Here is a 25,692-nt window from a genome sequence, read left to right on the forward strand (position 1 = left end):
CTCATGCTTGGAGAGGCTTTCTTAGAGGTGTCTAGGAACCTATTTTTCAGAGTACCAAACGAAAAAAAAATATTCTTTTTTTTTGAATCACCCTAATATATATATATATATATATATATATATATATATATATATATATATATATATATATAAATTTTGGCGCTAACAAATATTCTATAATTGTCGCACTGTTTCCGATGGATTTAATTAGAAAAATTCAAGCATTCGTATTTATATAGATGTTCACATTTATTTTTATAATATATATTGAAAAATTAACTAACGAATTGAATAAATACACCGATGCAGAATAAAAAATAAAAAAAAGTATTTCTGGTAATATGCAGCACAGAACAAAAATTTGATGCTCACAAATCAATACCATCCTTTACGTATAAAAGTTCAAAAGTCCTGGTCTATATACTCGGAAAATTATATAAGTGCATCCTCAGAAGCACAAGAACCCAACTCGACCTCTCAGCGTATTCCAAACGACTCGGGTACGCTCACATGCACTTAGAAACACCCTTACTTATTTAGTCTTAAAGTCTCCTTTCTTACCTCTGTACGAAACTGAAATAAAGTCTCTTTTACAGTCAACGTATCTTTTTTTTTTCTTTTTGTACATATATATCTGAATGTATATCAAAGAAAGAGTAAAAAGAAAGTTGAGAAAAAATATCTCAAAGATGTCGACTTGATGTATAGATGTTAAAATGTATTATTATGAAACGAGAAGAACATTAAATTTTTTTTTTCAGTCGGAAGCTCAGGCGGAAAATATATTTAAGTAACGACAGAAGCAGAAAAGAAGTAATTTTTTTAGATTTCGTTGAGAGAATTGGAATTTTTATGACGAAAATTAAAAAGGTCCAGGTCATTCAATTAATTAAAAAAAAAAAATAAAAAAATTGTATTGCTGACCTATTAAGTTAAATAGAAAAAAATTGTAACGAAAAAAAAGGTAAAAAAAAATGTGGTCTAAAACGAATGTTTTATATGAAAGATTGAACAAGTAGAGACGTAATTTCAAGTTCAAATTTTCCGCAGCTGGTCACTCAAATGATAACAATGAGGCGCATGCGCTAAACTTATAAATCAGATGATTCATAGCGCCCGTAAGCGGCCTGAGACTAAACTACTTTACATCGCCACAAAAGCAAAAAAAAAATTAGTTTTTTATTTATTATAATTAAAAGACATCGAATTACCCAACGATTTCCTATACACTTCTACTCGAAGTCATTCTGAAGCAAATAAAAAAAAAATGGTGTCAATATATCAAATATTATGGTGGTTAGAGTGTTTACAAGCAGGTTACGTTCACAGAGAATAATTGACATTCTTTCTAATTTTTTTTAGTTTTTCATAAGTATTCATCACAACTAGAGATTCAGTTAATAGCTAGTGAATAGCCACAGAATACTCGAGAGTAATTGATGAGCTGCCGATCGAAGTTTACGAGGATGAATTTCATGGAAGAAGTAAATTGGATGATCCTTCAAATTTTGCTATTCACCTCACCACTTTTGATAAACTGCATTGATTAGAAACTGAATGGTAAAGTAAGCTAATGCTTACAGCAACGTTACAGTAATTAAAGGGTGAACAGTAATGCTTGACTATGTCAGTAATTAGTTTTTATTTACAAACAGAAACAATTTTGCGACCGTTACTTTACTAATTTTGTTGGAGTAAATAATCGATCTTATTGCTAAAAATAGTTGTAAAATTCTAAGAAGCTTTTCCTCAAAGTTGTTGTTGAAGTTATGACTTTCATTTTTTTTGTTATTGTAACAATCAAAAAATCCTGGATATGATTCATCCTACAGGCTATCCTTACACGGAAAGAAATTTTCTTCAAAATTTACCCTTAAATTAACGAGAAAAATTACCGGACTGTATTGTAATTGTGGGACGCTAAGGTACTGATGCGCAAAGGTAGGAATTTTGACGCCTTGAAGTTACGTCACGAGTTTGAGACTATGGGCGCATTTCTATGATGACCGAGTTATTTATCCAGACGAGCGTACCGAGTCCGGAAATAGTACGAGGTCTTGATGAGAATGTATCCATAGCCTCAAACGTGTGCCTTCTCTTCAAGTTTATCAGGATCTCTATCTTTGAGCATAACATATCGAACAAGATTTTTTGTCATATCAATTATGAAAGTTGGATTTAAGAGAAAAGTCAAAGATATTTATTTACTCTTTATTTTATTTAAAGGCACATAAGGGGAGTAGTGGGTCAATTGAACCATTTGAATTAAAGATCGAAAAAATTGAAAAAACGCTTCATGCTCTTAGAATTAGATTATATGTTAAACTCGGATATGATCAAAATTTGAAATCATTGCGATTAATAAATTTTGAAAAATTGAGATTTTATTTTTAGGCATGTAAACTTTTTTTTCAGCTGGTGACAAATTGTTTAATAATGTTTCAATTTTTGAAGTAATTGATAAAGTTTGAATTGTAGTCGTTGTACATACCTACACTTTATAATCCTCAACTTTTTTTATAGTGATATAATAGTTTATTTATTTATTATTTACTATTAATTGTTATAAAATTATATGGGGTCAATTGAACCAGCAGTCCCGGGGACGATTGAACCATACGGAGAAGCATGGGACATGCGCGAGCATCTTGACTCTATGTGAAAAAACTCAGGGAAATAACCTAACAATTTGATGAACTGAATTTATAATGAAAATTATTTTTAAATTGATTTTTAATTTATTTAATATAATATTTGTGTATTAAAACAGTGCAACAGTAATATTAGCAAGTAACAATTAATATATTATTTATTAAAAATTCGGATTTGAATTTTAAATATTATTGGTTCAATTGACCCCAAGCAGTGGTTCAATTGCCCCCGAGTTGGGGTCAATTGAACCATTCGACGCGTTTGGATAAATTAATAATTTTTAAAAATTCACATTGTTTATTGACTAATTCATGTATTGATAATGATAGTAGACATAATAAACTACTATTTCAAGAAAAAAAAAATTATTATTTAGTTTTAATTTGAATAGTAAAAAATTATTCAACTTTTTTAGGTTCAATTGACCCCCTTCTCCCCTACTTATGTTACACGAGATTAAACAGTAACGGATGAAATGTATGTATGTGTTGAAGTCGTTTACAAGATTCGACTGTGGCTAAGATTTTTTTTGCGATTTTTATTCCACCCAGCGGACGTTTTTGAAGTTATACTTCTTTAGGCGCGTTATGAAAAATTGATGAGAGTGAAATTTTACGATGCGCGCGCACACCGTGACACAAAATTAACAGAAATGAAGTTGCCCACTAAATCGCTCATTAAGTTGAGGAAAAAATGCTACCAACAAAACAGAAATAGAACCTCTATTAGTGGCGCATGTTGGCACGCACGCCGCTTGTGTTCACTGTGTATTTATATTTATATTATTTATCCACATGCTTTGAGTTTCTACATTTAAAACACGTGTTATAATCAGAAGTGATTTGAATTAAATATTTAAATCAATACTAATTAATATTAGAAAATATTTGTGAAAAACTGTGCTCATCAACCTTCCTAAGTGCTCCAATACAATTTAGATTAACTCTATCTGTATGTATTATTTAGTAATATAAATGACAAAATTATTATTTAATATAATTCATACTAAATATTATTAAATTATTAACGTTAAATATTTATTATTAATTATTTAATATTTAAAAAAAAAAAAAAGAAATAAATTTAATAAAACATTAAGTGAAAAATTTGTGATAAAAAATTAAAATTGAACATCAAATTTAAATATTAATTTTTAATATTTATTATTAAATTGAGTGAATAATATAATAAAATAATTAATAATTAATAATAATAAACATAATTTAAAAACAACATTCGAATAATAATAGAATTTATGTTACACTTAATGTAAGAGAATAATAATAAATATTTATTTATTTAATTTTTCAAATGTAAACTGAACTTTATTGACTATAATAACTCCTTTTCCAGTCTTGGATTATTTTATTGTAATTAATTATTTGCATACAATCAAAAACTATTTTTTTTTAAATGTTAAAAGTATTAAAAAACTATTAAAATTATTATGCCAAAGAAGTATAACTTCTTACACGTGTACATAAGTACACGCACCCTTTTTTTTTAAATTAAAAGATAATTCGACTCACCTATAGCGTATTTTAGTAGTCGTGCAGAAATGTAGAGACAGATAGAGAAAGAGAAGTTACTTTTCGATACTAGTGCGAGGTAAATTAACTAAACTATAGAATGCCAGAAATCGTATTCTTTGTGCCCTCTGTATGTTGCTCGATAATCCAACTTTCGCGGTTGATATGACAAAAAAAATTTTCCCTGTGTTATTTGTATGGGAAATCGAATTTTTCAATGTGAGAAGCTTCTAATTAACTTGGAACTTTTTTTCGGCAGCAATTTTTTTTTTTTTTTTTCATTTATAAATTATCACATTTTCCGGTAAGATAGAAAAAACAATATATTCCCTAAAAATGAAACACACCCTTATTTAGTTATTTCAACAACATTTGTTCGTTCAACTAAAATATTTTATTAAATTAATTTATGGATTCTGCTACAATAACAAAACTGTTTTGTTGCTATAGTACATACATTATTTACTATTTCTTAGACATTGTCATCATATCATATGATTTGTTATTCTCATGTTAACATATTTATTTTAGGTTGTCTATATTTATATAGAAACTTACAATTGGTTCGGGGTGGAAAGATCATTGTTGAAAACAAGTTCTCTCGATAATTTCTCCGTCGACCTAAATAATACAGTATCCTTGGAAAGGAAGGATATATTTGCATAGTCAAGTGTCGGAAGCATGTAATAAAATATTTAGAAACAAATCCCATTTTAAGGGGTATCTATTTTCTCGTCGTTTTCTTATAATATAACTTTTGATAGAAATAACAGGGTGTAGTGAATTTTGAATTCATATAGAGCTGCAATATTGCTAAGAACTCATTTTGGACACTAGCTTTCTGAAATTAAATAGCCCGAAGGTATTTCTGCTGTAGAGATAGTGGCAGCGCCGAGTAGGAGCAGCATGAGAATTCAAAGCGGTTATCAAGTTTGCGGCATGTCAAGCCCACAAAAACAGAACTTCCAGTAGTAAATCTGAGAATCACATGAATAACTCTCAAAATCATCTTTCGTGGTTATGTTTTTGATTAGTTATGTTTTTGTTTTTGATTAGTTTGGTTCAAGATAACATGTGGAAAAATTTTCTGACATAACACTGTAACATATTTGCGAAGCAAGTGCGGGGTGGACGATTTTCAATTAAATAGGATACATTAACCTATCAGACCATATTAGAAAATTTTTTCACTTAACGGCTTATTTAGACTAATCATAATTGATAAAAAAAAATTGTAAATCTAAAAATATTCAGTCAAGCAATATATTTTGGAAGTATTGATGAATATTGTGATTACAATAATATATTCACAACGAATTTTTGTCGTTACTACAAATAATCTGCAAGTTCAACACCTTCGACAATGATAAGTTATTATTCGTGTTTAGTAACAGTGTGATTGAATGAAACTCCCATATTAACGGTAACTCCTCTTTTAAGATTTTTAACGAAGACACTTTATCTGTTATAACGCCCAAAGGATGCATCACAAATGACCATTCCCAGATTCACTCAATGTACTATGCTTTGAGGATACTTTTGATTGACTGTAATGATCTGATGTAAGCGGTATCTGATAACTATCAACGGTTCCCTGCTGTTCATATTTCGTGACTCCTTCAGAATGATTATGATTTCCATACCCTGTTTCGGAACTATGAGCTTTGTATCCATAGCTTGATTTATGTTCTCCAGCTGTAAATGGACCGTATTCTTCAGATTCTTCTATGCCGTGTGAAGTTTCAACTTCTCCAAAACTTTCTTTTGTCGGATGACCGAAATATTTTGATGATCCTTCATAAAGCTCGATCGGATTATCATCATCCTGTTGCTGATATTCGACTTGTTGATTATTGAATCCTGAGTCTAGATCTTCATATTGGTAGTCCATCGAATCACTGTCCGTGTCATACTGTGCAGAATTTATAGTTAATTTATGATTTAAGGACTCTGATACTCCTGAATGCATCGGTTGATAAACAAAATTCGATTTTGCACCATTTTCGCTTTCAGACCCCATTTGACCGTTTTCATATTCTTGAGTTTGAACTACTTCATTTTTATCATTCGTAACATTGTATCCATGTGTTTGTGAATTGAACTGACTATAATTTTCTAGCTCCTGATAATTAGATATTGAGTGTTTTAAATTTTGTAAATTGGTGTTCACTTTGACAGTATGGTCAACAAAATCATTGTCTTGCCATTGTTCCGACCATTCAGGCTCTTCTGATGATTGAGATTGGCTGTAATCATTTTGTAGAAATTGCTCATGGATCTGATCATTATTATTATTATACTGATTCTGATTAAGTTCATAAAGCAGTTGCTCTATCGTTTTTCCATCAGAATGACCTTGTTCTCCGTTGGATTGCACTTCTGATCCATATCCTTGATGCCCGCTAGCATATGAGCTGACTAATTGTCGATTTCCACTAGGATATCTTCCGTATTCATTATCAGAGTTAAATCCGTCATAATTTTGATCGTTTAAGCCGAATGATAGACCTGTTTCGTGTTCTTGATATTGATCGGTATCTGAATTGGACAATTCTTGGTCTTGACTTTGATATTGTCCATCGAATTCTTCAGAACTGCTATCTTCATCAAAGCTTGTTGATTTTGAATCATATCCGTAATATTTAGAGTCTGAATCGGAATATTTTTTATGTTTGATTTGAAATCCTTCATGCTTATTAGAATCGCGGATATCTTGTAAACTGTCATACTTCGAATAGGATGCTGATTCTTGATTGTTTAAATCCTGTCCTACACTTACAGCTTCACCATAGGCGCTTTTTCGGTAACTCCCCTCATCTTGGGACCAAATATCGCGTTGTGACTTTGTTTCAGCTTCTTTGCTTCTTTCTGATGAAATCATCTGTATCTTTTTCTGAATAAAATCAAGTACTTTAAGTTTCTTTTCCTGCAATTTATTCCTTAAATTTGTTCCGGATTGAATAACTTTGGAAATTTTTCCGTAAGAATTCAAATTCATGTCGGCGTTAACACTCAGTCCCAAATTTAAAATACCTCCAGAATCAGCACCATAGACTTCCGAATGAGGCTCATTGAAACTTTCATGGTGTACTACTCCAGGCTGTTCAAAATTTTCTTTGTTGGAATTCCCGTATGATCTATGATTTGAGGATGCAGATTGTTGTGTTTCCCATGTTTTTCTTTGATGTTCTTCAACGCTTACATCTGCGGGACCTTGATCACTACCGGATATCCAACTATGAAGTTTTGCTATTCTATTTCTCAAAAATCCATGTCCTGATGTTGCAAACAATCTGGAAAGACGATTTGTCAAAAAATTTTTATCTTTAATTAATAAAATATATTTCGTCCATTTGTCTATTTGCAATTCGTTTACAAGTTTTGCCCCCCCCCCCGCCCCTCCGCCCTCCAGTGACGGCTGTAGCCGACTTACATTTTTACTGAAAACTATACCCGCATTTGCCTGTGCTTCGATTTAGCACAGTAATCAGATAAGCCTGATCAAAGTGCACAACTTTATTATTAATTATTCTATTGACTTGAACTTTCATTCTTCTTTATTTTGTACTGATAAAAACTACAATCACGAATTATACTTACAAAATAATCCAAATTTTGAACTTCATTTTATTTTAGAATTTCAGTTGAAAATTTCTTTCTACCACTTTTTAGTCTCTCCCTCTCTCTCTTAGAATTGACTGATGAATATTCTTGTAGCTTAGATAATCTTCAATGTTAACTTAAAATTATAACATCTGCTTACGATTAATATTTTATTAGATTTTCGTGCAAAAACCATAACATGGAAAGCTGAATCATTTTGAGACAAAAGTAGCAATATTTTATCATAGTTTGTATAAATATTTTATGAGATTTTCATGTTTCAAATATAAATATAATCAGTTACTTCAACCATCAAATTTTATGGCCCATTCACGTAGCCCAGTTTTTAATTACCCGTGCAAAAATTTACTTTTTATTTATAATAATTCAGACTAAACTCTCTTGTAACAAAAAACGCATTAAAAAAAGGGCTTTTAGTGGTTTTTTGGAAAATCAAGCGCTGGATTGAAAATATTGAAGAAACCACTAATAAGTGTGCCTTTTACAGTTCATTATGTTCACAAAAACTTTATAAAGAGCCTAATTAATCCAGCCAGCCGTTTTTTTGTTTCACTTGATCGAATTTTTGAAAAAATTAAAGGATCACGTTTTTTGCTCTGAAAAGTTCATAATTTTTTAAAATGAGAAAAAAAATTTTTTTCCAGGTTGTTGTTCTAGAAATTGCTTAAATTTTAAAGTTCTAATCCAAAAACTAGACACTTAGAGCTACAATTTTCTTTTTTTTTTATTTTCTGTACGAAAATTTCTCTCGAAGTTACGGCCTGTTGAAAATTGCCCAAAAATTGGGAACTTGTTTTTGATCCCTTAATTTTTTCCTGTACTGTATATTACGTTACTAATACCAGAAGAAGAAAAAAAATCTCTCAAACCAAAATTATAAACATAAATAAAAAGTCAGAAAAGCCTTTAAGGACCTGAAAATGGTGAGATCTAAGAAAAAATTGATTTTTTGAGATTAAACTAGAAATACTGTCAGCGAGATGTTAAAAATTGTATTTAAATTTTTTTCAATAAATTTCCATAAAATAAAAAAGATTGACAACTTGAAAAAATTAATTCAGATTTATTTCACTTAAAAAATTGCAAACTTCTGAAATTCATCGAGTGATATAAAAAATTTATCTAGGAATATCGATGTTATTTTTGATGATGGCAATTTTTTTTTTCAATTAAATTAAATGATCGATTAACATTGTCCTTAATTCCTGTTCACTTCTGCTCTCAATAAATTTTACTCCATAGATTATAAATAATACAACAATCAACATCTTTTTAATCTAAATCAACCTGAAATTGAAACATTAATTTTTAAATGTGCAAAAATAATGAACTTCAGTAAAAGTATGTAGAAAAAAAAAAAAAAATCTCGAGATAGACTAAGACGAAAAAAAAAAAAAAAATATCAAAAATAAACGACACTCTTGCTCCTAACTGCGACTTGAAACGAGAATGGACTCGACGTACCGTGAAATTTCGCTAACCGAAAAGAGTGTAGATGTGCTTGAGACTTAACTGGAAGTGGGTGCTGTTGAGGTTATATGTTCCCCCTATCCTGGAAATTCTCGATTACACGCTAGTACTGCGTCTCTCTTCACATAGTCACATAGTATACTTTGAATGATATTACGGTTCCTGGAATGCCAAAGTGTGGTACTAAGATTAAACATGCTTAACCCCAAATTAGATGAGAATTATTTGGAAAAATGATAGGTTGAAAAAAATAAATTGCAATTTTTTTAGGTAAGCTTTGAAGATATTTTATATTGTGTAAGTTTTAATATTCCTCAAAAAATTGAAAATTTAAAGAAAAAACCCAAAATTTTGAGTTTTTAAAATAGGTAAATTAATTGAAAGAAAGTAATTTTTCCCAAAATAAACTAAAAACTTAAAATTCGAGATGCATTCAATTTTAACTTGAAATTATTTTCGAAAAAGTGAATTCATTGATAAATTTGGAAAATGATCTTTGAACAGTTAGAATAAATCGAAAAGTTACTCTATTTGCTTTTTTTATCTCTCTTTACAGCAGTTAAGAATGATTAAAAAAAATATTACTGACCCGTGTAATAAAAAATTGTCCCAAAAATGTGCCAAGCTTGGGACATCCAAACGTGACACAATTTGAGACAATTTTGGGACATCTTAGAAATAACCAGAAATTTTAAAATAGTGCATTTAAGTAATTTGTCGTCAATTTTACGTATACTTTTGAAAATTTTCGTAATACTTCAATTTTATGACAATTTTACTACAATTTTAAATGTCGATAAAATGACGGCTAGTAATTCGGAGTTACTAAATGCTCGTGACAAAGCTGGCTGGCATGCATTTCATTATGTGTTGGACAAAAGGAACTACGGAACCTTTCGATTTGATGAAGGAGGACTGGTGAACACAGAGAACAAGGGTAAAGTTGTGAAGAAGCTAATTGAAGCTGGTGCTGATATTGACGCGACCATTCATGGAGATCCAGATACACTGTTGTTCAATATGGCGGCTTACAGAGCTTATTATCCGATATTAAAACAATTACTACCTCATTGTACTTCTCTTAAAGGATCTAAAGCTTTAAGTATTGCAATACGTCAGCCTGACGATCAAAAAGGTTATCTTCAAGCGTTGTACGATTACCCAAATGATTTTTCACTCATTCAATTGGAGAAAGACATACAACAATGTGATGAACTGGTTTTAACGGATTTAGTCAACAGACGCACTTTTGGATTATATGTGCCTCCAGAAGAAAAGAAGAGGATGGATCAGTTAATTGCGACTGAGTCTAGCTTGAAAGAATTTGTCGATAATTACAAAAAGAAATTTATTCATGGATATTTGAAAAATCACATTATTTATTATGATGATAAAAACACGACATTGTATGAAGTTTTAATGAGAGCTTTCGACAAGAGATTAGTGAAAGCTATGATTAAGGATGAAAAACTTGTTGAAGCTGTAAAATCACTAATTAGTAACGAAAATCGGTCTTATTTAGTTGACTTACTTGTAAAGGAGATTGAAAGAGCTGAAAAAAGAAACAAACTAATGGAAGATGTTAAGAAAATTCCTCAGTTAAAGAACTGTTTACCTTTACCATATGAAGTTGTATTAGATATCATCGACTTTCTCGAGAATGACGACGTGAAAGTGTTCATTAATGCTTTTTATTGTGATGAATAATTTTTTTTTGTATTGTAATAAAATTTTAAGAAACGTATTTTTCAATAAAAACTGATATTAATTGTAATAACATTTTTTTTTTAACTTCTCGCTGAGAAAATTAAAAATTTTCAAAAATTGGGAAGTTGTTGGTTTCACTCCGATTCTTGAAAATCGAGTTTTCATCAGATCTCCATATTTTGAAGTCCGAAAAAGCAATTCCGACCATTTTCCTGAAGATGACACTATCCGCGCGCGCGCGCGCGCGCGCGTGTGTGTGTGTGTGTGTGTGTGTGTTTGTATTTTACCCTCTCGTAACTTTTAAAAATTTTCAATAAAATTTGAAACGATTTGATCCAGTAGATTTTAAGAAATCGCAAAAATAAAATTTTCAAAAAATTGTTTTTTTGAAATACTACTTTCAAGCGGCTATATTGATCAATTCCAAAAACTAATCAGCGCTTAACTGTGAAAAACCACATCGATCTACTCCTAGAATATCAAAATCGGTCCATTGGTTTGACAGAAATCGTTAAGGAGATTAAATATTAAATTGAGTTCAAATTTTCATTTTCCATGAGAGATTTCGTTAGAACCTTCCTAAAGACTTGAAAATTAATAATATGGGCTCAATTTATTTTTCTTTTTTTTTAAATAAGGTACAGTTTACTTCATTTTTATGCTTTTTATCGATTTTCAATGCGACTAATTCCAATGGAATTGCAAAGTTGATTCGTAGTAATAATCAATTTTTAAATATTAGATACACACATACACACATGCACACGTCATGATCGGAATAGTCAGCGTAGCTTCCTAGGATTTTAAAACGTGAAGATCTGATGAGAACTCATTTTTCCAAAATAAGGGTGAAACCAATAACTTCCCGATTTTTTAAATTCTTAAAAATCACGTATTGCCTGTATTAAGTTGTAATAAAATCATATATTCTTATATAAATATTACACATTTCTTCTAACAAGTGAAATATTTTAGAATAAGTCTAGGTAAAAAAAATCAAATTGCAACAAAACAAAGAGAAGTCGTAATAATATAATAAAAAAATAAAGTTTAACAAATTTATATTTTGAAAGTTATCGTTTTTTTGCTATCAAAAGTTGGGAAAACTTTGTCACTTTAACTAAAAACTATCATTTTATTAATTGAATATCGTCTTTTTTCTAAACCGATATGACGAAACTGACAGATCGATTTTCTTATGGATAGAATCTAATAAAATATGAACGATTTTCAATCACTGAACTTTGAAATTATGCCGTAAATTGATAGTCTGGATTAATTCTAACTTATCATGAATTGAATTATAAAACTTTAGAGGAATCGACTGAGAAAATTGATTTATAATTTGAGAACTTATCGCGTCGCTTTAAAATAAATTAAAGTAACATTTATTCTAAAATATATTATCCAACTATATACTATGTATTGTATAAGTACTTGAGTAGTTGAGCGACGACACAGATATACGTATAATCTTTACACGTTCGGAAAGTTACGAATGTGTTAGATAAGTTTCGGTTTAATTAGTAATGTAAATCGGCCTAAGCAGTTAATTATTATGGAGATATATGATGTTGTAGCGGATATGGTTTACGGAGGCTGAAGTAACTTAGATATAGTTGAATTATTGTATGCAATTAATACCGGTAAATCTTATCTTAAATTCATAAGTATTTCTTTTTTATGTTTAATAGTGTTTGCATTGAAAAAATGGTTTATACTATAGTTTTTAAATCCTCTTCACGAAAAACAAATTTTGTTGGGAGAAATCACATATTATGAAAACAAAGTCTAAGTAATAATAAATAATTTATGTCTTATAACAACAAAATAGTTTTGACATTATTTCAGTAGGCGAATTGGTGAAAACGATTTCAATTAAAAAATTCGCTACAACCAAACGACAATCGGAAATTTAAAAATATGGTTTCGTACCTTCTCCTTACATGCTATTTTTTACAGACTAGAATTTGAATTTGCGCGCGCAAGAGCGCGCCTAACTATAGAGGTTGCATATATTTTCATGCTTATGATATTATATTCGACCAATCACATCACGAATAAATTGATGCCACATACATTTCATCTCAATTTAATATCAAAGATTTTAAGATTTTGTCAATTTCTCAATTCTAAGATCACATTTCATGAAACTGCACTCAAGTAATTAACAATTGTATTCAATAGATTTTTTTTTCATATTTGTAACTGCAATTTTCCCGATTTTTTTGGTTTATTGAGATTTTTTTTTTTTTTTTTTTATTAAATTGTTATTTAGAGTTGGTTTTAACTGCTGTCGTCATATCGCCGATTTTAACTGTCGGGAGTGGTACGTTGGGGACTTTTGGGTTGTGAAAATCTTAATCTACGCGGCAAGGGTCGAATATCAACCAAGATGGTTTCTAAGACCAACTTGGGATTCGAACCCACGCCTGGCTGGTGAGCCAGTCCGAGTGCTCTATAGACCATGCGTCGTAGACCACTCGGCTAACCTCAACGGTTTTTTTTTTTTTTAATTTTGAAAACGTTAATAGGACACGATTTCAGATTTGGATTCAGTGGTACAAAATTCATAAAAATCATACTCAATCTGAATTCAAAAAATTTTTTCGTCTCGATAATATCGATTTTTCATGATTTTTGGGGGTTTTTTTGCTATTTTTTCAAATTTTGACGACTCAACTAGCTAATTATCGTTCAGATTCAGATTCAGTAAATTGAAATACATAGAAATCATACTCGATCCGGGTCTACAAAAATTTTTTCATCGCTGTGACTGCAGTTTTTCGTAATTTTTTTTCTTTTTTTAAATTCGGATTCAGCGGATCGAAACACATGTCCGTTAGTGGGCCCAGTCAAAAGTACAGACAACTTTTTTTTTGTATGCCGGTGTATTTAATCATTTTGTTACCTAAATTTCCAAAAAAACATTTTTCCAAGACCGTAACTATGTTTTCAAGCCCGTAGCTGTATTTGGAGCTTGAAGAGCTACAAACTTTGCAATAAAAAAGTTTTTGAGCATTTTAAACTTAAAAATAACAGGAAGTTCCAGGTGTAGCCTGCAGGATGAACCATGTCCAGAATTTTTCAATTATTAGAGTAATAAAAAAATTGTAAATTATAATTCCAATGGAAACTCTGGAGAAAAACTTCTCAGCATTCTAAAACTATTTTCGGCAAAGAAATTATGTTACTATGGCACCGTAATATTAAAAAAATTTTTAGTTTAAAAATGCACGCCTCCTAAAGGTAATTTTATTTTTGATAGAATTTTCACTGTTTACGCATCTTTAATCTGCGAATTACTGTAAAAAAATAAAAAGATAATTAGGTAAATAATTAGATACAATAGTTGATAGTAAAAAAAAAAACATAATAATTGTGGGTGGCTTTTGCCAAGATGGTAGTTGTATACGCACAGTAACTCACAGCAGTGATTACATTTCCTTGCCAGTTGGATACTGTGCCAGAAAGTACCAACAAACGATTTTCTTGCGAGAAACTAGCGTAATAGTATATTTCGCTCGCCAGGAGTTTTACTTTTGACGTAAGTAGCGAATTACGCCTACAACTTAAATCATGTCGAGCAATATTTATTTAATTTATAAATGTAGAAAACAAACAATCTGTTAGTGCTTTTTCGACTTTTGACCCCTTTTTTACTAAGATTCTCGAAGAAAACAGTGTGGTATGAGCATATATAGTGCCTTAGTTACAGCTATGTATGAAAATTAAAAGAATAATCTATATATATAGGAGACTTTCTATAGATACAGTCATTCATCACGATATCTCTGGAACTATAAGACCTAGAGACTTGAAATTTGGCAGGAATATTCCTTTCGCCGAGTAGAGGTCAGCTAAGAACGGATTTTACGAAATTCCATCCACAAGGGGTTGCGGGGACGTTAACAATGAAAAATTCCCGTCTTCAAACTATAGCTCCTATCGAGTTCAAATTTGGTAGGAATCTTCTGTAAGAGATGTAGAAATAATCTATCAATGAATTTTACGATATCTCACCCTACAGAGGGTTGCGGGAGTAGGTATTAACAATGAAAATTTTTAATTTCCAAGCTATAGCTCCTATAGACTCCAAATTTAATAGAAGTCGTTTACATGTGATACAAAAATGATCTAAAAACGGATTTTACACCGAATCACCTCCAATAAAGATCGCGGGGGTGGGTGTTAACAATACAAAATCTTAATTTTCAAAATATAGCTTCAAAAAGCTGAAAATTTGGTAAGGATCTTTTATTTGTCATGTAGAGGTCATCTCAATACGGATTTCAATAAATTCTACTTCCGATTCGATGGAATGTGGAACCTGTGCAAGTCAAAATAATACTTCAATTGAATTTCAAGTCTAGATCTAAAACTACAATTCTACAAAGTGCCCAGCGGAGCGGGCGGGCATCAGCTAGTTTATTATAATCTTTCAATTTTTTTTTTAAATAGTTTCGACAACAATGATGTCATATTAAATCAAAAAATTTTGGAAAATCCGAAAATGCATGACTCACAATTTTTATTTAATTATCAAATATTAATAAAATAAAGAATGTGAAAGAAATGTATATAAAACAGCTAAAATAGCACGATGATGTGGAAGCGCCTCTAATAGGATAAATGTACACAATATATATATAGATATACAGTCTGTTGTTATTTGTTTTATTTTATTAATTTTACATAAACAACACTGAATTACCTAGCCATTCGCATTCAGTGACCTACAATTCTTTTAAAGAATTTGAAAGAAAAAAAATTTAACTCAATTAATGCATTTTTTCGCAAGTTACAGTGCTTTCAGAGTTTCATACGTGACGGACAGGAAAATTTTATAATCTATTTTGATGTTTTTTTTTCCGTTTCTATTGCACTAAATCAATTTTTGAACAGTGACAGTAGTATGCAAAATATCTTGATTCCGTGAACTAAGAAGACATAACAAGTAACCTTATTGAAAAAAAGAATTAAAAATGATCTCACATATTAAATGCCCATAAGAGATAGTATTTAAAAGGATTTGAAGGATTAGAAAGTATTCAAAATGATTAAAAATCAAATCATATTGAATTCTTTCTAATTCTATTTTTTAATGAGGGTAATAAAAATAGTTACCGAAATTTGACCTTGATAATCATCATCCTGTCCTTATTATCACACTCAAATTAAATAATACAAAAATAAAATACGATGTTAATTTTAACAAGCTTAATACTGATCGTTTCATTAAAGAATTAGTTTCAATAGAGTGGAACCAGATCTTTTCACCAGGTGAACTTAACATTCTGTGTGCTTCTCTCTATGAAAAGATTAACTCTATTTTCAGATAGAAAGTATTTCTGCTAAAGTATTGTATTTCTTATCGTTCTATACTATGACGATAATTATAATTAAGGAACCCTGATATTAGCTCTTCTATTGGATTCAGTGTTTGTTATAAATGAAATAAATAAAATAAATGAAGATTAAAAATCATACATTACGGTATTAATTTTAATATGGCAACAAATTGATTTTATTTTGACAGCAAAATCAACTGTGTAATGATAACGAAATAATTTTGTTGACAACAAATAGATGTTATTCTAACTAGATAATTTTATCAATTAGACAATACAAATTGTTGTTAGTCATGAGTGATTTGTACTTACTGATTTGTTTTTGAATATTTTATATTAAAAATAGTTTATCTATCCGAGAAATCGATAAGTTAAATGTAATATTCATAGAAGCAAGTGTAAAGTGTTGTGAAATTGCTTGAAGAAAACTTTTTCGTAACTGTATAAAGCGACGTGACAATTGCACATGGGAGAGCTACCGGCTATTCTTCGGTATGTATTTGAAAAACGAATGTGCTAAAATGAGAAACTGTTCCCTATGGTTGGAAACTTCTTTAGAATATATTATGTACATATGGAGCTCAATGTATTTATATACAGTAACAGCACCTCGCGTCACTGGTTGCCGATTTAGTTTTTCAAAAAACCTTTTTTATCTTGCAAACTTTTCAATATAAAAGTTGCTAGAAATGACAATGTTTTACGTGATTTAGAACGCGAAGAGTTTATGAGTATGCATTGATTTCGACTTATCAAGGTCAACCAATTTTTATCATTTAAATCGCTGCTGTTATATTTACATTACTCTTCTAGGACAATTAAAACGTATGAATATTAATAAATTACGATGTGTAAATATATCTAATGGTCCAAAAAAAATTTAATCTCACTTATTCCTAAAAAATATGACTGAAAAAGAAATTACAATAGAAGTCAATTAGTCTTTTCGTGTGTAGCCTGCTTGTAAACACTCTAGCTGCTAACATATTTAATGTATTGATACAAGTTTTTAATTTCCCGCTAAGAAAATTGAAAATTTTCAAAAATCGGGAAGTTATTGTTTTCACCCCGTTTTTCGAAAACCTCTCATAACTTTTGAACGGCTTGACCGATTAAATCGCGGTTCGTGCCATTCGAAAGGGCTTGCCTGAACTTAGGTATTGAATATACTTTGGATCGATTCGGACCAGTAGATTTTGAGAAATTTCAAAAAAACTATAAAAAAAATTTTTTTCAAATGTGGTTTTTTTGAAATAACTTTTAAACGTTTTTTTTTTCGAATTACACTGAAACTTTCAGTCTTATCAATTTGTGTTTAAAAATGTATCATAGAATTTGAAAAACTGCGTCGAATGCCGCCAACCGCGTGAAAATCGGTTCATTCATTCAAAAGTTATTGCGGTTTGAAAATTAAACAAATAGTGTTTTATTAAACTTTAATCAGACTTTTGAGCTCGGAGAGCTCAAAATTATATGAAAATTATATTTTTGAGCTCTTCGAGTTCAAAAACGTAATAAGCGCAATTTTGAGCGCTTAATTACGAAAGTAGCGGGAAGTTGCAGGATAGCCTTCACAGTCAACCGTTTTCCTAATTTTTTTTTCTTGAATCAAGTTAATTTTCATATCAGTCTATGAGGAAAAGGATAATTTTTCTTCTCTTTTTTACTTAATAACTCGGTAGAATAATTTATTTTCAAAAAAATTCAATTCAAATTTCATAAATCTTTTTTTTAGTAACGCCGGATTATTCTCATCGATATGAGCTCTTATTGAACCTTATACAATATGCAATCTAAAATTGTCTAATGAATGAATAAAAACTCTAGAAATAAACAGACAATATTTATTTAAAATAACGATCCGCATAAATTCCCGTAAAAGCATTAAAATAATGAAAAATGCATGTAATTCGTCCATAGTCTTATGAATAAAAGTTATTAATATTTCAGGATTATCAAATAAAATAAAATATTCATAATCAATACTCGCGGAATGATTGAAAGTCCCGAGATACCGATTGTTCAGTGTTCTGAAGTGAATTTGGTTAACCAAGAATTTCGCTTACAGTTTCTACATACAAATGGATATATATATATGTAAATACACAACCAAATGTATGTTTGTGGTTTTCGAATACATACCGCCTGGTGAATTCTTATGCGTAAAATAAATTGAATCCACTGGGAACAATTCTGTTGATTCGTTGACGGCGTGAAGAAAGGAAAAGAAAAAGCAATAGGGAATGTTGTTGAATCCGATGGTATTTTTATTGATATCAATGCTTTCAATAGAATTATTGCAGCTCTTTAGAGCATGAAAAGCTCAGTTGTGAAAGAGATACTGGCTCGCTTTAATGTCTTCTTAGATGGGCTCATGGTGGAATTATACCGATACCTTTTGTAGTCTGCAGGATTTATGATTGTCATTAGTTAGACAGAAAATATCTGAAAACCAAGACGTCCAGAGTGACCTCCATTTCGACGATGTCGAATTCCAATGCTTCTAATCGGTGCAAAATTACCCGATTTCACAGCTCGGCCATCAATAAAAGAAACTGTTGATTGTTCAAGATCTTTTTGAAAGTCAGAGAAACCAAATTTGACGAATTTTCGTTCTCTGAAATCAGGATAGAGTGTTACTTAGTTCAGAAAAATCAGAATAGTAAATAATTTGGTAAATTTAACTGTGTGTGCCTTAAGCGCTTATATAATATCCAAATTATTCAAATCAACGCTCAAATACACAACTTTCTATTAAAAATTTGAATATATTCAATTTTCCAGTTATTTTAAATTAAATCAGAAGCAAAACTAGAAGCAATAAAAAATTCTTTCATAAATTGATTCGAAAGAGTTGACATTCATTGGAATTTTCGTATTTTTTACTTTTATTCAAATTTTCCCGCGAATTAGAATTATCTTGCAAGTTGAATGCCCTCATGCGTTGCAAAAGATCAATTCTAAATTATGGGAATGCATACGCATATAAATTTTACACAAAAAAAATTAACGGTTCAAGAAAAAAATTCTCGATTTAAAAAAATCATTTCAAAGAGTTTCATTGTCTTAAATCAAAACGAAAAATCCTATCAAAAGAAATCTATATGGGAAAGCAGCCTGGATTCCTACATGGCGTTTTCGGATAAATTCCCATATGGTTTTCCATATAAGAATCCAGGGTAGGATTCTAGATAGATTTCCGTATTAATCAGGCAAAAAAAATCCCATAATAAAATTGAGATGAAATGTATGTGGCATCAAACTATTCGTAACGTGATTGGTCGAATATATCATGAGCATGAAAATATATGCAAACGCTATAGTAAGGCGCGCGCTTGCGCGCGCAAATTTGAATTCTAGTTTATTTAAAAAATTGAAAATAATTATGAAGTAATTGCTATTGATTAATTATTCGTTGAAATTAATTCTGGAAAAAGGATTTTGTAATTTCTATCTAATGAAAAAACTGATCGCGTCTGATGGACTAGAACCCGGTATCTCGTGGTTGACAGTCTTCTACGCTACTCACTAGCCTAAGTCACGTTCTTATACGGTCTATGTTTATTCCACTTATATAAATTCACTATATGAATCTATACTTCTTATGTGGATTTCTAAATTAATTAATTTAGGACAAATTATTTTTTTAATTCAAAATTGTTAATTATATAATTTAATTTATCAAATTTATTGATTGATGTTTTATCTTTATCTTGGTGTGCATTTTCTTACTACGTAACCTATATAATTAATCCACAAACGAGTTAAAAGCTGCAATCAACGAGTTTGTATTTCCAGACGATAATTCATACCTCAGCGCTTTACGCTTAAGGCATGCAGTAGAAAAAAAATTTACCTTAAAGATTGAGAAGCTACCCAACGTGTTTGATGGATATCTGAAAGTTTTCTGTGGACGGAATCAAACGGCGTGACTCGAATCTGGAGTTCGATAGAATCTTCAAAAACTCTGAATCTTACGCCAGTGATGACATAACTTGTTGGCGCAACCACGTAGTCTAAGTTCATTGTCTCTGGATGTCCGTAATCAACTCCCACCGATAACGGTGTCATCGTATCTATTCCGTTTTCGATGTAGTACATCCCCGTATTCTGATAAAAACCAAACTTCTCCAAAGGCTTCCACCGATTCAAGTGGCCTCGTCCATCCATAAACAACTGGCCTTCCATGATTTGCATGTGGATAATGTTATCTTTCTCGATGAATCTTAAGCCGGTGATCACCCTAGAACAATTCAAGTTTCGTTTTAATGCGGCTTTTTCTTAATACTGGTGCGTCGTCAAGCTTGCAGTGATAGAATGCATCTCGGACGGATATTTTTAATGATTAGGGGCGAAGGGGGTCAATTGAACCAAAAAAAGTTTAGTAATTTTTTACTATTTGAATTAAAACTAAATAATAATTTTTTTTTCTTGGAATGGTCGTTTATCATGTCTACTATCATTATCAATACAAAAATTAGTCAATAAAGAACGTGAATTTTTAAAAATTATTAATTTATTCAAACGCGTCGAATAGTTCAATTGACCGCGGCTCGGGGGCAATTGAACCACTGCTTGGGGTCAATTAAACCAATAATATTTAAAACTCAAACCCGAACTTTTAATAAATAATATATTAATTGTTACTTGCTAATATTAATGTTTCACCGTTTAAATCCACAGATATTATATTAAATAAATTAAAAATCAATTTAAAAATAATTTTCATTATAAATTCAGTTCATCAAATTGTTAGGTTATTTCCCTGAGTTTTTTCACGTAGAGTCAAGATGCGCGCGCATGTCCCATGCTTCTCCGTATGGTTCAATCGTCCCCGGGACTGCTAGTTCAATTGACCCCATATAATTTTATAACAATTAATAGTAAATAATAAATAAATAAACTCTTATATCACTATAAACAAAGTTGAGGATTATAAAGTACAAGTAGATACAACGACTACAATTCAAACTTTATCAATTAATTCAAAAATTGAAATATTATTACACAATTTTTCACTAGCAAAAAAAAAAGTTTACATGCCTAAAAATAAAAAAATCTCAATTTTTCAAAATTTATTAATCGCAATGATTTCAAATTTTGATCATATCCGAGTTTAACATATTAGAATCTAATTCTCAGAGAATGAAGCGTTTTTTCAATTTTTTCGATTTTTTAATTCGAATGGTTCAATTGCCCCGTGGTTCAATACAATAATCATTTACCGTACGCTGCAATAATAAATTTAAAACATACTTTTAGTCATAAGACTCATAAGTTAATTACAAGAAATTAATTTTATTTGCAATTCAATTTCAAAGCCTGTTAAATTTTTCTGTAGATAGTATTTTTTCTATAAGAATTGACCGCCTTTTGTTGTTTCGATGCGTGTATCATAAACAAAAAATCCAAGTAAAGACTTTATAACCGCCCTAGTAGAAATAATCGAGTTTTCACTCGATATAAACTAGTAACTGGCCAGTGATATCGAGTAAAAACTCGAAATCGCACCATCTACAACTAAATCATAAACATTGGTCACACTATAAATAAATAAATGCTCAGGTTATTTAAGATCCATAATTTATTTGATGTCTAAATTATATTTAATTTCGCAAGGTTCCGTTGATAATCTCAACTTCATCAGGCGTCTGTAAATCAACAAGAAACCATCATTCATATGTCAACAATATTTAGATAAAACAATTTTGAATAAAAGAATTTTTGAATTATTTTGCAATCTCAGACTATATGAAATTATTGAATACATCATAATCTTTTATAAAAATTAAATTCCATAAAAATTAATTTACAGTACATTAGGATGTGCCAAAATGTAATTTCCGTGAAGAACCTTTTAAAATTGGAATTTTGAATTCCGTTTTTAAGAGCAGCTGTGTTTAGGCATTTCGTGAAATATTTCGGGGTAAGAGGATTTATTTGATTTTCACAGAGCTTTTAACAGGAGATTCAATTTGTCATTTCCGGCCAAATTTTGAATTTTCAGCGGAAATGCTCAAACTAAGCTCCTGTTAAAAAATTCTATGAAAATCAAATTTACCGTTTCACCTCAAAATATCTCAGGAAATGCCCAAACGCATCCCCTGTTAAAAGTGGAACTCAAAATTTCAATTTTGAAAGCTTCTTCACGGAAGCTATATTTTGGCACACCCTAACAGTACATAAATAAAATTTTTATAAAAAAATTACTTATAAAAAATTCTTTTAAGAAAATTAACAGATATAATTAAATAAATTTAATTTACAATCAATAAATAAAACAAAATACCTTCGAATAAATTCATACAGACATCAAAGTCCAAATAAACATGCGCCGTATTACAGTCACATTGAAAATTATTCTCCGTAAATTAAATTTGTGTATTTGTAATCATTAGACACGCGGTTGCTAATAGTGTGCATATTAAATAAGAATATTATTTTTATTGTTGATAATAATTGCCATATATTCAAATGACAATTGTTGGTTCGTTATGGATTTTGAAATAAAATTTTGAGATGCATCGTTAATAAACTAATAGAAGCTTTATAAACACTCGAAAAGCCATGTTAAAATCACAACGAAATTTGCTTTCTTTCTTTCCACTAATTAGAAGCATTAGCAATGCACACGGACACTTAAACTTTTTAACGGCTTTAGTTTAAAATGTACTTATTTCGACCGTCTAAAGAGGTCTTGAAACTTCCAATTTTAGTCCAGAGATTATGAAAATTACCTAACGTGTAATTAAAAATAAAAAAAAAAAAAAAGAGTTTCTTAACTGATTGCAAATGAAGGTAAAGCTAACATTATTGCGAATATGTGCAATCAGAAAATATTAGTGAAATTTTCGTTTTTCCTTTGATATTCGTTATTATTAGCAAAATCTTAATAGATTGCTTAAGCTTGCAGCTTTTTGTAATATTTACTTACAAGTTGACAGATCTCGATCTCCCCTACCAAATATTGACCGTCACGATATTAGTAGTTAAACAGGGGGGGGTGCATACCCAATCGGTAAAACAGATTTATGGGTTCGTACCCCACCATAAGCTGTGATCTACATTACCGACTGTAGGTTCATGGTAAATATCATCTGTGGGTATGGGCGACCTGTTTTTACCGACAGTAGGTGTTGTCGGCGGTAGATTTATGTCATTTTGAGGTTATGGGTGCGGTTTTTATCGAGGTTATAGGTGGCGCTGGTGGGGAATTCTGCCGCCATCTTACTATCCGCCATTTTTTAAATCTTACTATCTGCCATTTTGAATCCGCCATTTGGTGGCTGCTATCCGCCATTTTGAATTTGAGTTCAACATTTTGAGGTTAAAAAGCATCCTCAACTATTAACCTGCCTTCGGCTCAGCCAAAACAGATCAATAGTTCAGGATTACGCATTTGTAGTATGGTATATCCATGTTCTATATATTTAAAATGAAGTTATGTCAACTACTTGCGAGAAGTTTTCACGCAACGCCATCTGGTGACAGCGTGCATTACTTCTAACCGCGCAGTAGATGACTCATTCTGTTCTAGAATTTTCTAACTGCGTAGTAGATGACGTCATCAGACAGGCTTGAACCTGTTCAAGGTCACATAACTGCGCAGTAGATGACTCATTCTGTTCTAGAATTTTTGAGTCTGCTATCTGATTTCCGCCATCTGGTGGCTGCTATCTGAGTCTGAAATCCGCCATTTTGAGTCTGCTCTCTGAAATCTGCTATCTGAAATTTACCATCTGGTGGTTGCTATCTGACTCCGCCATTTTGAGTCTGATTTCCGCCATTTCAAATTTTGATTCTGATTTCCTGCATTTTTGTTAAAAGATGCACCTGTGATCTCAGCATCAATAATAGTTGCTTAGATCACAGGTGCATTTCATTGTTTATATTCTGAAAAGATTAATATCTTCAAACTGTACATATGAGGAGTACATGCGAGAAGATACGCCATCTGTCGAGATTTCTGTCTACTTCTAAACAGGTCTGAACCTGTTCAAGGTCACGGTAACTGCGTAGTTCTCTTTGCTTTATTCCTAACTGCGTAGTAGATGACGTCATCATACAGGTCTGAGCCTGTTCAAGGTTGCGTAACTGCACAGTTTTCTTTGTTCTATTTCTAACTGCGTAGCAGATGATGTCATCAAACCGTTTTTGAGGTAAAGGAGTGGGGGGTAACTGCGTAGTATCCTCTGGCTATAAAAGCAGCGCGCTCAAGCCGTACTTCACAAAAACGAAGTACATCTCTCGTGATTAAACAATATTCAGTGTTATAAAATATAGTGAAGTTCAATGTTGTGAAGTACGCGAGTATAGTCCAGTGTACAAAAACTATTGTGTAGTGTACATCATCTATAAACAGTGACATAACCTTTAAAAGTGTACATAACCTATAAACAGTGTATATAACCTATAAACAGTGTATATTCTCGTGTAAATTCAGTGTGTATATAACCTACAAACAGTGTATAACCCATAAACAGTGAACATAGCCTATAAACTGTGTACATAACCTACAGTGTACATAACCTATAATATTGTGTAAATAGATAGTAGTTAAGTGTGTGTCTTTCCAAGATGGCCCAACCTAACCTCATTGAGGCTTTAAAAAACTTGGTGGATACAATTGCAACCTCGTATGCTGATCTGTTGGGAGAGCAGCTGACTGATGAACATCGTGAAAGGTGTTCACGAGTGTGTAACGAGACCATTGAATACTTCAACACAATATTACTGGATCCCGGAACAACAATTCAAGTGAGACGAAGTATTCAAGCACACATCAACCAACTCAACTGGTTTGCCGATCAGTTCTCCAGACTCGGTAACCTAGTTGTTGGTGGAGATCTTAACCAAGGAGTCAAATGGCGGGACTTGGAAAACGCTTTCGCTGGTAATATCCAGACTGGATGTGTTGTCAACCAGCATCACAAAGATCCAGCATCATTTCTCCAGGCCTCACGGGACATCATCATCAACAAGGTACAGAGTGTCTTGAGAGATCTGGCAGGGCTGAAAGTGAATGTTGAACTCTTTTGTACATTCCGGAAACAAGAAGATGTAGAAGAGCGAAAGTCTTTCATCACTAAAAGTCGTGAGATTCTCCCTGCTACATCTCTCCAGGATTGGTACAGTGAACATGTATACGACAAATTACTTCAAAGAATTGAAGAATTTGAACATGAGGGTTCCGGATGGAGTCTGCTTGGACCGAACAGCTTGATGGTGACCATGTCAAGATTCGCACCAACCCAAGTTGGAAACTCCACCTTCGTCAAATTACCGAGGGATATTATCAGGAAGAGTGCGGTTACCAACATCCAAAACAATGACGAGTTCTGCTTCCTGTAGTGTGTCAA

At 31.2% G+C, this 25,692-nt stretch overlaps 3 protein-coding genes across 4 annotated transcripts in view; 2 read left to right on the plus strand and 1 right to left on the minus strand.

Moving 5' to 3' along the window:
* The window catches only part of Mdy (diacylglycerol O-acyltransferase), a 155,194-nt gene that overhangs the window by 44,957 nt on the left and 84,545 nt on the right, over positions 1–25,692 (plus strand). The window lies entirely within an intron of this gene.
* Positions 5,431–7,939, minus strand: LOC141538178 (uncharacterized). The gene is made up of 2 exons (XM_074259537.1): positions 7,782–7,939; positions 5,431–7,474 (listed from the first exon to the last, which is right to left on the minus strand). Exons 1-2 carry the CDS (start codon positions 7,805–7,807, stop codon positions 5,668–5,670), a joined length of 1,833 nt encoding a protein of 610 aa, XP_074115638.1. The 5' UTR covers positions 7,808–7,939; the 3' UTR covers positions 5,431–5,667.
* On the plus strand, positions 9,435–11,019 carry LOC141538180 (uncharacterized). Its single transcript, XM_074259540.1, has 2 exons — positions 9,435–9,545; positions 10,088–11,019. The coding sequence occupies exons 1-2, from the start codon at positions 9,490–9,492 to the stop codon at positions 10,980–10,982; spliced, it is 951 nt and encodes a 316-aa protein (XP_074115641.1). The 5' UTR covers positions 9,435–9,489; the 3' UTR covers positions 10,983–11,019.

The sequence above is a fragment of the Cotesia typhae genome, unplaced genomic scaffold (genome assembly GCF_013202065.1).
Source record: "Cotesia typhae breed Kobodo isofemale line unplaced genomic scaffold, CoteBio_Ctyphae contig_20, whole genome shotgun sequence".
In the NCBI taxonomy this organism is placed as follows: Eukaryota; Metazoa; Arthropoda; class Insecta; order Hymenoptera; family Braconidae; genus Cotesia; species Cotesia typhae.

What these genes read in the sequence shown, in the direction of transcription:
- LOC141538180 (XM_074259540.1), top strand. Translation starts at nt 9,490, where the DNA reads ATGAGAATTATTTGGAAAAATGATAGGTTGAAAAAAATAAATTGCAAT. An exon ending in ATAAATTGCAATTTTTTTAG is followed by an intron (nt 9,546 to 10,087) that starts GTAAGCTTTGAA and finishes AATGACGGCTAG; the next exon opens with TAATTCGGAGTTACTAAATG.
- LOC141538178 (XM_074259537.1), bottom strand. Translation starts at nt 7,807, where the DNA reads ATGAAGTTCAAAATTTGGATTATTTT. An exon ending in TTCAAAATTTGGATTATTTT is followed by an intron (nt 7,475 to 7,781) that starts GTAAGTATAATT and finishes TCGTCTTTCCAG; the next exon opens with ATTGTTTGCAACATCAGGAC.